A 15,028-nucleotide genomic window follows, 5' to 3' on the forward strand; every position below is an offset into this window, starting at 1 on the left:
CAACCTGATGGGACCCCCTTCTGCCAGTATCCCTCCCCGTGCCCCTTCATCCAGCCTGACACCCACTCCTCTTGCCATCCATGTCGGCGTGAGTCTTCCGGGTCAGCACACCATGCTTGTAGGTGGTGGCGCTGAGAGCCTGTGGGATATCCAGGAAGGGGTTGCCACCATCCAGGATCCGGGTCACCTTCTTTGTTCCTGTCCCAAACTTGTCATCCACCAGCTCAGACAGGGATTTCCTCAGCTCATCTTCGTCACTAGGAAGGTACCAGGCTGAGCATCACCTCCATGGAAGCCTCTGCCCCACATTGCCATGGCCTCTCCCATCAACCACCCACTCTAAGAACCAAGGAAGCCAGAGGGAAAGGGCAGCCGCCAGAGATAGAGATGAGGAGGGTCCAGATCCCAGATCCAGATCTATGACCTCGCTCTTCAGTTCTGACTGCTGACCTCTGATCTTTGATTTGGGGCCTCTAAACTAATCCTCTATCCTGATGACAAAGTTAGAGACGTTATTGTCTTCAGGTCTCCTTTCCAGTATTCCTTCTCCTGCCTCCAACCCTGAGAGCCTAACCTGGGAGCACTCACCCAGAGGCAGACTGAAGCTGCTGTACCAACCATGCAGCACACAGGCAAAGAGCAGGCCTCAGGAGAGGCCCCTAAAGTTCAGGCCACCATGAGAGCCCGGATGGAGGAGTGCCAGCTATTCCCAATGGGGTTGGGATCTCTGAGCCTGGGACCTCCATACAGACCCAAAGGCACAGGCTTCTCTGGGGAGAACAGCCATATGGGCTCCCCCCAAAGCCATTCATAGCAAGGTTGTCACCCCTCTTTCCAGATGTCTGGGCACCTCCAGGTCTCACAAGGGAAGAAGACAGGGGGCAATTACCCCTCCCCACTGCTAAGAGCAGTTACCCCCTGAACGTGGTAATATTCTTGGAGTGCTAGGGGGTCTGTGCTTCCTACCTGCCTATTTCCCAAAGGGGAAAGAGCTGTCATTGTTGGAAATTTGGAAATATCCTCAGTAGAGAAAAGTAGTTGCAGACATCATTGAACTAAGTTCATAGTTCAGTCTATTCCATAGCACTGTAAACATCGCATACTCTAACTGAGACAGAAAATGAGCCCAAAAGGAAACTCAACAATGGATGTTGGCCAGTTGGACAGGGGCTGTCAGGGCCCTTGGTTGGGAGAAATCAGCACCATGGAGAGTGGCCAGTGTGCCCAACTGCACTCCTAGCCACTCCCTGTCCCAGTGAAGCCATCTTCCCATACTTGTGCCTGTGGGCACTACTCACATGGCCCATTCCAGCTTTTCATTCTTGATGGAGTTGTAAAGTGTCTGGGATGGGGGGAGAGAGAGAGAGGGAAGTTCAGAAGAAGAGCCAAAGAAATTCCCATCTACCTCCAACAATGAGGGTCCAGCGAGGGAACACCTTTTCAGTTAATGGGGCAAAGTGAGTGTTTGATTCAAACTTGTTTGTTGGGTGGATAAATGAGAGCATGGGTAAATGTACGGATGGGTGATATTTAGTTATGTGGTCATTTACTGTTGTATCCCCAGGAGACTGTAAGCTTCGTAGGTCAGGAGCTGTCTATCTTGTTCACCTCTGAATATGTTCTCAACAAGATGATGGTTGATGGGAGAATAAATGAGTACATGAACGAATGGAGGAATGGAGAGACATGAGATGGGTGGACAAGTGAGTGGTTAGTATATGGGTGAGTGTTTGGGGATGTGTGTGTAGGTGATGAATGAATGGGTGGGTATATGAGTAGTTGAGTAACTGAGTGGTTGTATAGATGGGAGAGATGCATGGGAAAATGAATGGGTGAATGGAGAAGTAGGTACAAGTATGGATGAGTGGATGGGGAGAAGTGGATAGGTAGAATGCAGTTTGATTTCACAGATACGTTTTATAAGTGCTTCATGATGATGAAGATCATTGTGTTAAGAAGAGAGATGAAGATGATGTTCTCTTTTTTAGTTTAATTTTTAACTAACACATAATAATTGTACATATTTACCAACAGACTCACAATTCAACTACCTTCCTGGTACCACCAGACATAAAAATTCACTATCTAAAAATGATCTCATGGGCTGGAGTTGTGGCTCAGTGGTAGAGCACTTGCCTAGCATGTTTGATTCTCAGCACCATATAAAAATAAATAAAATAAAGGTATTGTGTCCATCTACAAATAAAAAAAAAGTGTTTAAAGAAATGAACTCATTATCTATCCCCCCTCCCCCCAAAAAAAAACTGTTTTTCTTTCTTCAAGGTAGAAAACTGACCAAGCTAGAAAAGCCAGAGCTCCGCCCTGGGATTCTAGGGTTCAATCTCAAAAGAAAACTGATTCCCTTAACTTCCGTGGTGTTGGAAGAATGAGTGGGCTGTTCTCTGGGGGTGATATGAAGATAATGGAGGTGGTGGTGGTAAAGGAAGTGGTGATGGGTGGCAGCTGTGACCATTAATGGTAGTGATTTACTGTGGCAGAAATAATGATAGTTGAAGCAAAACAATACACCTCACAAAGTCAACCCTTCTGCCTAACTCAGGGAATATGGAACAGCCACCTGTTGAGCCAGATGTTCTCTAACTCTGTCCCAAAGTCGTGGTGTCCCTGACTCTAGTATTAAGGGCCTGGAATGTCAGGATTTAGTTGAACAGAGACTAGTCTCCACCCTCCCAGGGCATAGCTAGGGGCATGGGAAGCCCCATCAGGTAATACCTTCAGCAGGTCTTTGGCAAAATCTTGGCCGTCATTCAGCTGATCCAAGTTGGCAATGAATTGCTGGCAGGACATCTTCTTGCCAATGTTCTGTAATGGAGAAACAGTTCTTTCTGAGGGTAAGGAAGGAAAATGGTGTGGTCCCCACACCCTACCCTGCCCCACCAGAAGAGATGAGGCAGCATCAAAGGCAGTCATAAAAATAATACTGCCTGGATTTTCCTTTGTCTCCAAGAGTTTACGAAACTCTTTCACATTCAAGATTCTATTTGATCCTCAAGCATGATGAAAGGTTGGGGTTCTTTTCAAACCCAGATGAAGGAGTCAGGTTTGGATGAAATATTATAATAGTTGGCATTTGTCAGGTGCCTATTATGTTCCAGGTACTATACTTGACATGCATTATTTTATTTTCTTCTCACCACATGGCAAGGAAACTGAGGTGCAGGAAAGTGAAGTGACATGCCCATGATCACACAGCGAGGAAGTGGAAGGGCCAAGTGTGTCTGACATCAAAGCCCGTGCTCTCACCCGCTCCTCCATGGTTAACTCTCCCAAGGTCACTCAGCACCAGGACTTGAACCCAGGCCTCTTGGCTCCTGAGCAGAAGCTCTGTGTATTCCGCCACAACCGCCTCACCCTCTCACCTGCACAGAGGGGCAGCAAGACCTCCAAAAGGTAGGTGAAGTAAGGGAGAATTTGGTTTTATGAGAGTCAAAAATCAATTTCCACCAATACACATGGGTGCCCCATGCTGAGTTTGGCTGATACAAAGAGAACCTGTGCAGATGGTTTCACTCCTGGAGATACAAATAGAGAGCTGGGAATGACTCTATCCATGAGGTTTGCCTCTTCTTTAACCACTGAGGGACTGGAACCCTCCAAACCCAACACCTGATGTTCACACTGTCAGACTCTCCTTGGTGTGGCCACATTTGAAGAAGCACTGGACACACGCTTCTTTGTGAGGTTCTGTGGACTTGGGTTTGCTCTAAAACAGTACTCTCATCAGATTTACCTATAGAACCCTGGTATCCCATGAGATCGAAATAGCTGTTCTCTCAGAAAAGGAGTTCATTATTAAATAAGTTTATTTATGTGTTTCAGAGTCTTTAATGCTTATGTGTGTTGAAATTCTCCCAAGAGGGGATTCCACATACACTTTCCCAAACTGATTGACCATGGCAACATTTTAGCAAGTAGAATCTATTAACATAATAGGGAACATTTACACACCACAGAAATAATTAGGAAAACAGTGCTGTAAGACTTAATAAGCTGACAAGCAAGAATTTTCCACATCTTTTCCAAGGAGTCAAAGAGAAGACCCAGTGTGCCTTGATATATGTTTGTTTCATATGTTTCTACATATATTGTACACGTACATATCTGTGTATCCATACACAAGCGTATAGCCACGTACATGTTCGTCTGTAGTAGAAGAACACAAGAGCCACATTGATAGTATTTGTGTCTGAATTCCACACACTATGAACGTTCTTTAACCATTAGTCAGAAGTGCAAAATTGAAAAGAACTAGGCAAGATTTCTAGTCAAAAAATACAGACTATCTTGTTCCAGAGGAATCTTCCCGATAGAAACAATTGTGGTCGAAAATATTAATAAAACATCTGTGTGCGGGCACTGGAGAAACATAAAAGCCATGAGGACTTCAAGGCTGAAGAACCTTCCAAGAAGGGAGTATGGAGAGGAGAGACCAAGGAGGAGCAGCTTTCCTCCCTCAAGCACAAGCAACCCCGAGGCCGAGTGACACAGTGGTTTTATGGGACTGGAGAACAAAATCCGGGACTCAGAGCTGCCAAGGACAAGAGGCCCTGGGAAACTCCCCAGTCATACTTTAACAAAAAAATAGAAATGAAGAAAGGAAATACTGAAGGGAATTCTTGCGTCAGAAGGAGGATCATCCCAGATGGAAGCAGAGAGAAGCAGAAAGGGATGAAGAAGAGCGGAAAGAGTGGGCAGCTGACTATTAATGGTGTAGAACAACGATACAGCTTTCTGGGGAATAAAATATAAGGAGATATAATAGTTAAAAGCACGATAATAGCAATTTATAAATTTGGAGAGGGCTCAGTGATAGAGCACTTGTCTTAAGTATGTGAGGCCCTGGGTTCCATCTCCAGGGCCACAAAGGAAAAAGGGTTGAAAGAAAAATCAATAGAATTAATGATATCACATTGAACAAGAAGTGGTAAAGGTACTTTGACAAGTCAGAGCTATATATCACAAGCTACAAAAAGAATTTTGAGAGCTGGGGATGTGGCTCAAGTGGTAACGTGCTTGCCTGGCATGTGTGGGGCGCTGGGTTCAATCCTCAGCACCACATAAAAATAAAGATGTTGTGTCCACCGAAAAACTGAAAAATAAATATTTAAAAAATTCTCTCTCTCTCTTCTCTATCTCTATCTCTCTCTTTCTTTAAAAAAAAAGAATTCTGAAAGAATGCACAACTACCAAACTAAAAGGGGGGGAAATGGAATTAGAAAAAAAAATAAATAATCCAAAAGTAGGTAAGCAAGGAGAGGAAAAAAGAACACAGAACTGACGAGTTGAATAGAAAACAATAGTAACGTGGTATATTTAAACTCAAATATGTCATAACTCATTAAATGGTCAAGTTAAAAGATAATTATCAGACTTGCTCTTTTAAAAAGTCTATGATACAAGAGATGTACCTTAACCATAAAGGAACAGACATCACAGGAACAAAAAGATAGAAAAGGATATAACCCTGCAACTAACACAAGAGCAGCAATATGGCTACGCTAACATCTTCAAAATAGGGGCTGGGATTGTGGCTCAGTAGTAGGATGCTCACCTAGCACGCATGAGGCACTGGGTTCAATCCTCAGCACCACATTAAAAATAAAATAAAGATATTGTGTCCACCTAAAACTAAGAAATAAATATTTTTTTAAAATCTTCAAAATAGGTTTGAAGTCAGGAAGCATTACTAGATGTAAAGAGTGACATTTTCACAATGAAAAAAAGGTCAATCCACCAGAAAACATAATCATCTTAAACTGGTATACACCCATTTGCAGAGCTTCAAAATATAGGGCCTCCCAGGCTGCCCTTGGACTTTGACCTCCTTCCACAGACTCTGTCTCCCAGCCCATCTGATGACAAGCCCCAGCCCAAGCCCCAGCCCAAGCCCTCTCAGGCCAGGATGGCCAGTTCACTACATTCACTTCCTTTCCCAGAGTGGAAGCTGGATAGGGCTGGGGAGCCACCAAAGCCATCATCCAAGTACTGAAATTTGGTCATACTTTAACCCCACAGAAGCCAGACCTTTCCCCACAGGTCTGGCATGATCTCCCTGAGCAGCAGGGTTAGAACAAGCCTATCCTATCTTTAAATGTGAGATTCTTCTGGGGTGACCCAGAAGCAGAATGAGGCAGGCCAAGCTGAAAGAAGGCAGATGTCACCTCCCTGAAGGGGGAAGGAAGGAACTGAGCAAAGGCCTCTGGGCAGACTTGCAAATTCTCACTAACCCTTAATTATACTGGCTCTTCCCTGGCGTGAAGTTCTGTCACCACCTGAGTTGCAAATACTCCAACTGCTGATCTTCAGGAAAGCAGCCAAATCCCTGGAGTATCCCTGGAGTTCACCAACATCCTGCTCCAACCCACATCACCATCAACTCCACTCTTCAAGAAACCCGAGGTCTGGGGGAAACCAAGCTGCTCCTGAAAAACAACTCACCTTGGCTTCAGCTGGGACTTTCCTGGAGTGGCTCTCCACCCAGGTCCCCTTTCTCTGCCTCCTCCTTGATGGTTCTCCCCCTTGACCCTGCCATTCAGCCCATTAACCAGTGCTGGAGGATGGACATCCAAAATGCCCCCTGAACTTCTCTCTTCATCTCCATCTCCAGCTCAACCAGGGCTGCCATCTTCTCTAGCTTGGAGGTTGAAAATCACCATTCTCTGACATCCTCACTTTCCAGCTTATCCCAGAATCAACCACCTCCAACATCCCATTTCACTCCCGAAAGTGTACACTCCTGACCCATCTGCTCTCCTTCCAGATCACTCTTCTCTGGAAGGCTCATTCCAGCAATGTTTTGACACTCTGCTGAGATCCAAACATCCCCACTTTCTTTTTATCCCATTTAGATTCTAGGCCCGATTCTTCTACCAACACTTCTAGCTCTGTTGCCCCTTTCTGCTTCTGTCCTATTTGCCTAGGGGAAAAAAAAACAAACAGCCCTGATAAAATCCAACTAGTTTCCTACACTGTGGATCTAAGCCCAGTAGAACGGATAAGCTTGGAGAGGAGTACAGAGTCATGCTAACTGGTCCCATTTTATATCCACTACCCAATCCTATAGGCACCAACCCCTCACGACAACATACCACACTTTCCTAGAATATTTGATCTCCATTCTCCAATATTCTCCAATATGACCACACACATCTTTTTCCTTAAGCCTCAACACCCTCATAGCAGATATTATGGTTCTCTCTTCGACCTTGCTCCTCCACTGACACACTTTCTTTTCTCAGCTTCTGAGATGCCACACACTAACTGGTTTTCCTTGGACTTACTCAGCTGCCTCACAGTCCTGTCTGGTCCTCTGCTTACCTCTAAATCACATCAGGCCTCAGAACATGGCCATCAGCCTGCTTCTCTCCCCAGGGCACTGAGCCAGGCTTCTAGCTTTAAGTTCTATCAGGATGACAGTGACCACCACTCCCTTCATCTCTTTATCCCACTCAACTCTATTGGGCCCTGGATTCACTGATCTCACCACCCCTGTGGTGTCCCCATGTTGATGACCAACAGGCATCTCCAACACAGCATGTCAGAAATGGGACTTGAGCCGAGTGCAGTGGGGCACACCTATAATTCCAGCAGCTCAGGAGGCTGAAGCAAGAAGATCTGGAGTTCAAAGCCAGCCTCAGCAACTTAGTGAGGCCCTAAGCAACTCAGTGAGACCCTGTCTCTAAATAAAATATTAAAAAGGGGGCTGGGGATGAGGCTTAGTGGTTAAGCATCCCTGGGTTCAATCCTCAGTACCAAAAAATAAAATAAGGGACTTGAATTCCACTTCTCCCATCACCTCCACCACAAATACAGGAGACTCTAGAAATGGCACCACAAGTCAGCCAAAGCCATCCTTATTTCTCTTTGCCTGACCAACACCAAGAGCAAGTCCTGTCAGACTCACCCTCAAGAAGTTTCCTCTGCAGCCCCTTCTTTCCACATCCACTACCCTGTTCACCCAGGGCACCATTGTCCATCTCCCAACTGGACACAAACTAACAGTCACAGTTTTGTGGATCCTCAAAAAGTTAAACAAAATGACCACATCATAGAATCCAGCAAGTCCATTCCTAGGGGTAGGCCCAAAAGAACTGAAAGCAGTTGTTCAAACACAAACTTGCACACGAATGTTGGTAGCAGCTATTGACAATAGGCAAGAGGTGAAAAACATCCTTCCTGACCCCTTTGCCTGGACCACTTTGTCCCAAATCTTTCTGTATCTAGCTCCTTCTGGTCCTCCAGGTCTCAGGTCAAGCTTCCCTGGCCCTAGTCCACCCCCACCACACTAGTTTATTCCCGTCCCAGACCTACCACTACTTGCAATCATTTGTTCCCCTGGGCATTGCCCACATCTTCTAATTAGAAGGCAGGTGACCTGAGGGAGAGTTTCCTTCCTGCTTCTTCACAGAACACAGAAGGCACTCAGCAGCCAGGACTGCCATTGAGCCTCCAACCTCCAGTCCAGATGCCCCTCCTACAGGAAGCCTTCCTGAGCCCCCGCCCAGGCTATGCCCATCCAAAAAAAGTGCACCTACACGTCTAGCAGCCCGTTCTGCCTTCTTCTCTGACCAGAACTCTTCCCGGGGGCACCAGCAGGGTCCACATTCCTGAGATTCCCGCATCCCATGAGGCACTCAGTTCCTATCTGATGAGCAGCAGAGGGAGAGGAGAGGCGAAGACTCACAGCCCCTGCAACCCTCAGGCCCTGGGCCAAGCACTCCACATGTGCTATCTCTGTTCCTCCTCAGTGGGAGACAGAGGCTAAGTGAGGTCAGTAGCTTGCTCCAGGCCACCCAGCTGTCACGTGGAGAGACAGAGAACCTGACCTGGAACCTGGCTTCTAGTCATTAGGCAACACTGCCTCTAGAGAAATGTGTCTTCCCACAGCAAGGATGAGGATCCTAGCCCACCCACTTCTGATCTGTCACGCCTACTTTCTCCTCAACGGAGGGTTAATGGGGGCCCATGGCCAGCTAAGGCCCGCTACACTCCAGGTGTGCTCTACCCTGGGGCTCACTGAGCAGCAGCTGCTGCCCTCATGAGCAGCTCAGCCATGGGGAGGGGCATCCAAGGCTCGGCCCAGGGTATGCCCTCAGGCAGGCCAAGAGAGGAGACAGGAATGGAGCAGTGTGTTCACTACTACTTTTAGAGTAACTAGCAATACCCACTTTCCACCAACAGGGGGCAGTCTCAGGAACAGTGCTGGTTCCTGGGCATCAGCCCTGGTGACCATCACATAGAATACATTCATCTTCTCTCTTGTTCCACACTCAGGCCAAGGCCCAGGCTAACTTCCCCCAAGTTGTCACACATTAGCTCTTCCCGATGAGGGCACCCCGAGGCCCTCACCTTCCCCAAGCCAGTGCCCCAGCAGGGCACAGCCCAGATTGCTCCTCCCTTCCCCATGCTCAATTGCCATCAGGCTGCACCCTACACAGTGTGGCCCTCCAAGGGTCTGTAGGTCACCATCATTTAAGTTTTAATATTAATAATAAATACTATCATCCTGACACTTGGTGTTGTGTCTATTTCTCTTCTCAGGACTTCCCAGGATACTGTGACCCACACCACCAGATGCAGAACCTGAGATTCTGACAGGTCTGGTGACTTGCCCAGGGTCAAACAGCTGCCACATTGAAGCAAGAGTAGGAGGTGAAGATGGGCCTGTCCCAGCTTTCTTCCACCCCATATTGCCTGAACTTCCCTAGTTAACTCTAGAACCAGACATGCTGGCCTGTTGTCCCCGAGTCACTAAAATATCCCCCAACCCAACAGGGTGCTCTGACCACCTCTGGGTCAGCAATGACAGGGAAGGGATCAGATGGGACCAGATTGATGTGATGGGGACACAGAAGGGTGGCATGGTGATGGGGGTCTAGGCACACAGGGCATGCACGCCACTAGCTACACTTACCACCTGAGGAAGGGCAGGAGAGCCCAAAGAGGGTCCCCGCAGCAGACCAAGGAAAGAAGAAGGAATTAGTGAGCCAGGAGAAACACTGAGGCCACCTGGGGCTGGGCCTGACCCAGCCTCACAGCCCGGCACCCCACACCTGTCACTTCACTCATTGGCCTGGTGGAGTGAAGGAGGGAACAAGAATGCCTCTTGAGAGTAACCTACCATTGATGGCGAGGGCTTCCCGGGCATGGCATTTCAGTGAGGTGGCATTGGCCTTGCTGATGAGGGTGTGGGGGAATACACTGCTTTTAGCAGCAAGTGGCATGGGCCCAGCTAGGGGCACCCATCTTACCTGGCATACCCTCAACTCCCGTATGACTCAACTGTTCTCACCATCCTGTTTAGGGGCCAGGACCCAGGAAAAAACTAGGGCAGAGACAAATCTAGAAGCCTAGTTGCCAAACTCCCAGGACTTGCTAAAAGAAACACAGTCACTGAGAAAGAAGTCTCAGGGAGGGAACTCAGTGAAGGGTCAGGCTCTGATGACTCAGTCAGTCAGCGCAAGGACGTCCCCCAACTCACGTGTCCATGCAGGTCCGTGTTGAGCAGCATCAGAGCACAGGTGAGTGTGTGGATCCCATCTAAATCACAGACAGTGGCATTCTCAGTGTGACGATCCGGGTCATTCCCACCCCAGCTTCCCACCTGTCTCCTGATAGCACCCTCCTGGAGGCCTTGGAGACAGGAAGAGGCCAGTCGCCTGCCTGAGACACTCAGGGCCAGGGGCTGTGTGATGCTGCCTGACCACCACATTGCAGTGTCAGAGTCATTTGCCTGCCTCCTGTCAGGACCCTCACCTCCCTCAGAGGAAACCTGACTGCCCTGGTTCTGCTCCAGCCCAGACACCTGCCTGCTATCTCCAAATTCACCTTGAACCTCAGACCCAGCAATGGCTCTGGGTCCTGGGCCATGTACCTGACTTGACCTGTGTCTCTTCCAATAAGAGACCTTGTTCCTCAGTTTCTAGGACTCAGGTCTATCCAAAGGACAAGTCCTGCACCTAAGATGGTCCCCATGCAGAACTTCACGTACCAGGACCCCCACCACACCAAGAATCACCATTGTGACAGAGTCCGGAAGCATGAAGACCCAAAGGACTAACCCTGTAGGATGGAGAGTTTTGAGGTGCTGGGAAAGACAATGGGCAAGATATCTGGAGCTCTCTTCCCAGCAGGGAGAGCCCACTCCTTGTGCCATCAATTATCTATGTAACGTTAATTGAGCACCTACTGTATTCCAGAGCAGACAGACCATCTGGGCCTGGCAGCAGGGAAGAGTGGCAGGAAATCTGGGAGGGAGAAGGCCAGGCCTTGCATGGGCAGGGTGGGTGGGTGGGGCAGAGGAGGCACCTGCCATACCTTCCGAGGTACTGTCATCAGGGTTGCACTGGCAGTACCGGTGAGAGAAGTGTGTCAGGACCCGCTCACGCTCCTGTGTTTCCCCCATCAGTGGGAATGCCTTCAGGAAGGTTCTGGAAGATAATTCAAAGCTGCTGAGGGTCTCTCAGAACCCCCACCTCAGTCTGGGTACTCACCCTGGGTAAAAGCCCCAACATGACATACACACCTACAACTTGGGGCAGGTTGTGAAGAATAAATAGATGCGTGCCTGAGACCCACTCCTCACTCCTCCTCCATGGTGGGGCCCAGGCTATCCACACCTGCCATTCAGAATAATCTTCCTCAGTCATTCCTGCTCCTCTGTATGCCACTGGGCTGAGCCCCAGGCTCCCTCACCCCCTCACTCTTCCCCCATCCCAAGTCTAAGCTGCCACTAAATCCCAGGGATTTGTTCTTCACATTCAATCTCAATTCCTCCTCCTCCCCCACCTCATCACATGCCCAGGCCACCCACAACACCCTCCCTGTAGGACTCCTGCACCTCCCAGTCCCTGCAGACACTGATTCAACTAAACACAAGGCAGTCAAGACCTGCCGGACTTAAAACCTGCCACTGGCTCCCCAGAACCCTCAGGGTAACACCCAAGTCCCCCACACCATGGTCTTGTGATTGCCCCAGCTCCCCTCCTGTCTCTCCAACCCATACCCACCTGCTGCCTCTCTAAATTGTCCCCATACCCTAGACAGGACAGGTATTTCCACTGCTTGATGCCTCTGATCAGACTGGAGTCCACCTGGAGCATCCTTCCCACCTTTGCTGAGAAGCTCTTAATCTCCCTCAAGTTCAATTCCAAGGTCACCCACCTCTTAGAGGCACCTTTTGGGAAGTGATCCCAAAACCAGAGGAGCTGGGAGATGGGGCTAGGGTTTCTCATCCAGGGCCTGGGAACGCCAGTGCAGGCTAACCCAGTTTGGACCTCTGTCTGGGTTCACAAGATGGATTGCTCCTAATTTTGCTATGGTTCATTTGATTTCTAGCCCAAAGCACCTATAATACCCACTTGGCTATATTCTTTATGCTGGGCCTGGCAGCAGGAGAAAGTGGCAGGTAAATCTGGGTGGGAGAAGGCCAGGCCTGGCATGGGCAGGGTGGGTGGCTATACTCTTACGCTGCCTCCAAAGGTCCCCTGAGATCTGAGCCACACCTTGACCATCCAAGGTTTTCCAAGGCATGCCAAACTGAGGACCACTCTTGAAATTTAACCCCAGGCCGTCAACTGCCATGCAATCTACTCTCCTATCCTATATCCATCTCCTCTTCTCCCTGTCCCTCCTGCTCCCTGACCTCTGATTTGTTCCTCTCCCTCTTCTTCTCATACTCCATTAGGATTTTCTAAATTCCAGTCCCCTTCCCAGCTTGAGCCTGTGCTACCTAAGAGGCATCCATACCACCTATTTCCCGGACCAGAGTCCCCGTTGAGGGCTCTTCACTAAACCCCAGCCCAACACCACACCACCAAATTCTCCAGCTATCCCTAGGCTCGGCCCCACCACTGCCTACCTCTCCCCATCTCAGGACCTGCAGCCCTCTACCCTGTCCTCTGAGCAGCCTCACACACTTTCCCCGCTAGCCCTAGGGCCTGCCCACAGGCCTTGTCCTCTTGTCCTCCACCTCACGCTCTTCAAAAGCCTGCACACGACTGGATCAAAGGCTGCCAGCATCGCTTTACATTCAGCACCTTCAGGGCTCTCCAGTGCCTGTGCAGTAACGCCTCACTCTACCGGGCTGGCGTCTGAGGCTCTCCAATCCAGCTGCCGTGCCTCTGATCAGGAGCTGGTGCCACTGAACACTTTCCCTCCCATCCTCCTCACTGTGTGCAATCTTCAAGACTCAGATCAGGATAGAGCAGCTGTTCACTGTTCTCAGTGGAAGCAGTGCATTTTCTTAAGCTTCAGGAGGCTGCTGAGACCATCAAGACCACAAAGGCCAAGGTCCCGAGAGAAGAAGACTTGGGGTATGTAGGTTGACCAGCTGCCACTGCTCTTCCCTAGGGGCACTGCTGACTAAGGGTACAGACAAGGGGCAAGACATTGGGTGGCTTCATGGGACTGGAGAGAGAAACCTGGAGACTTGGGGGACTATAAACATTATAGCAAGACATTTGCCAAATTTTGAAGATTTGAAAGTAGGAGGCTAAAAAGCTCAACAGACAGTCTCTAAGTGGGGGGGGGGTTGTTGCTTTTGTTTCTATGTTTTTGCTTTTGGCAATCTTGCTGCACTGAGACAAAATGAGGAAACCACCAAGGTTTCCTTCCGGGATCTTCACCCCGTGATCTATGCAGACCCTGAGCCATACCAGGCTTTGGCTAGAGTAGGACCACATCACCATGCTTCCCTCTTCTAACTCCCTAGCAATGGACTTGGTGAACCCTCTTTGGAATAATACAGATTAATCTTGAGCCACCATAGTTCTATTCAAAATATGCAGAATCTAATTTTTTAATTACTAAGCATGCAAAGAGACAGTATATAGATGATAAAAAAAGAGAAAAAACAGACAATAGAAACAGGGACAAGTGATTCAAATGATGCAGATATTAGAGACATTAGACGGGAACTTTATTCTAGCATGCTCAAGATCAAAGGGAAAATGAAAAAAAAAATGAATGAAAAATGAATGAAAAGATGGGAAATTCACCAGAGAATTAGAATTTCTTTTCAAAAGTTTCAATAAGATGGAAAATTCTAGAACTGAAAAATATGATAACAAACTAAAAACTCAACAAATAGGTTTGATGGCATATTGAATACAGGGAAAGGATAAGTGAACTGGAAGAAATACCCCAACCAAAACAGAGAAAAAAGAATAGAAGTTACATTTTGTAAAAATATAAGACAGGGCTGGGGACATAGCTCAGTTGGTAGAGTGCTTCCCTCACATACAAGACCCTGGATCAATCCTCAGCACCACAAAAAAAAAAAAAAAAATTATAAGAGACACATGGACACAGTAAAAAGGCCTAGCTAAGACCATCCATTCTTAGCTCAGACACTGCTCTCCATCCCTTCTAAGGCCTGGTCTGCATCCCCCAGCTGGTCCCTACCAAAGCTTGCTGACTCTGGGCTATATCCACCCATCTCACCCCTCCTGTTCCCTGGGCCTGCACCTGGCCCTCCTGGGGCCTACTCCCTGGGTTCAAACACCAGTAAGAGCTGAGATCAAATCCCCCTTTCATCATCTTCTCTTCAAAGATGGTGGGGAGATCACGCCCACCTTGCAAAGCTGCTAAGAACCAAGTGTGGCATGTGGCAGGCAGGAAGTTCTCACAGAGGCAACCCTTTGCCTCCCTCTCCTAGAGTCACGATATTAGAGACAATAGACGGGAACTTCCCACCTCTGTATCCTCAGCCCAACCTGAGGTGCTGCTCTGCTGCTGCCCTTACAGCCTCACTAGAGGGTTCGAGAGACTTGTATAAGGTTGCACAGCAATTTCTGATACAGCTGGGATGAGAATCCAGATGTACTGCCCATACCACCTGTGAACACTGTCCCATCCCAGCCCCACTGACCTGAGTGCTCGGTCCAAAGTGAGGCCTGAGAAGTCGAAGAAACTGAGGTACTCCCCAGCCACCAGCCTGCTGAACTCGTTGCTGCAGGGAAAGTATGAGAAGTCAATTAGAAGTAGGGTCCATCCCAAGGATGACAGA

At 48.4% G+C, this 15,028-nt stretch overlaps 1 protein-coding gene across 1 annotated transcript in view; it reads right to left on the reverse strand.

Annotated features, from left to right (window-relative positions):
- PSD2 (pleckstrin and Sec7 domain containing 2) overlaps window positions 1-15,028 on the reverse strand; it is a gene marked incomplete at its 3' end in the record, with an annotated part of 28,699 nt that overhangs the window by 6,454 nt on the left and 7,217 nt on the right. Inside the window, exons 4-9 of the mRNA XM_081302349.1 lie at window positions 14,891-14,971; window positions 11,338-11,450; window positions 10,502-10,560; window positions 2,734-2,823; window positions 1,299-1,342; window positions 67-257 (exon numbers count right to left, since the gene is read on the reverse strand). Coding sequence (XP_081158475.1) covers window positions 67-257; window positions 1,299-1,342; window positions 2,734-2,823; window positions 10,502-10,560; window positions 11,338-11,450; window positions 14,891-14,971 — 578 coding nt within the window. The remainder of the gene's footprint in view (window positions 1-66; window positions 258-1,298; window positions 1,343-2,733; window positions 2,824-10,501; window positions 10,561-11,337; window positions 11,451-14,890; window positions 14,972-15,028) is intronic.

The sequence above is a fragment of the Spermophilus citellus genome (assembly GCF_964194105.1).
Source record: "Spermophilus citellus genome assembly, chromosome: 1".
NCBI classification, from domain to species: domain Eukaryota; kingdom Metazoa; phylum Chordata; class Mammalia; order Rodentia; family Sciuridae; genus Spermophilus; species Spermophilus citellus.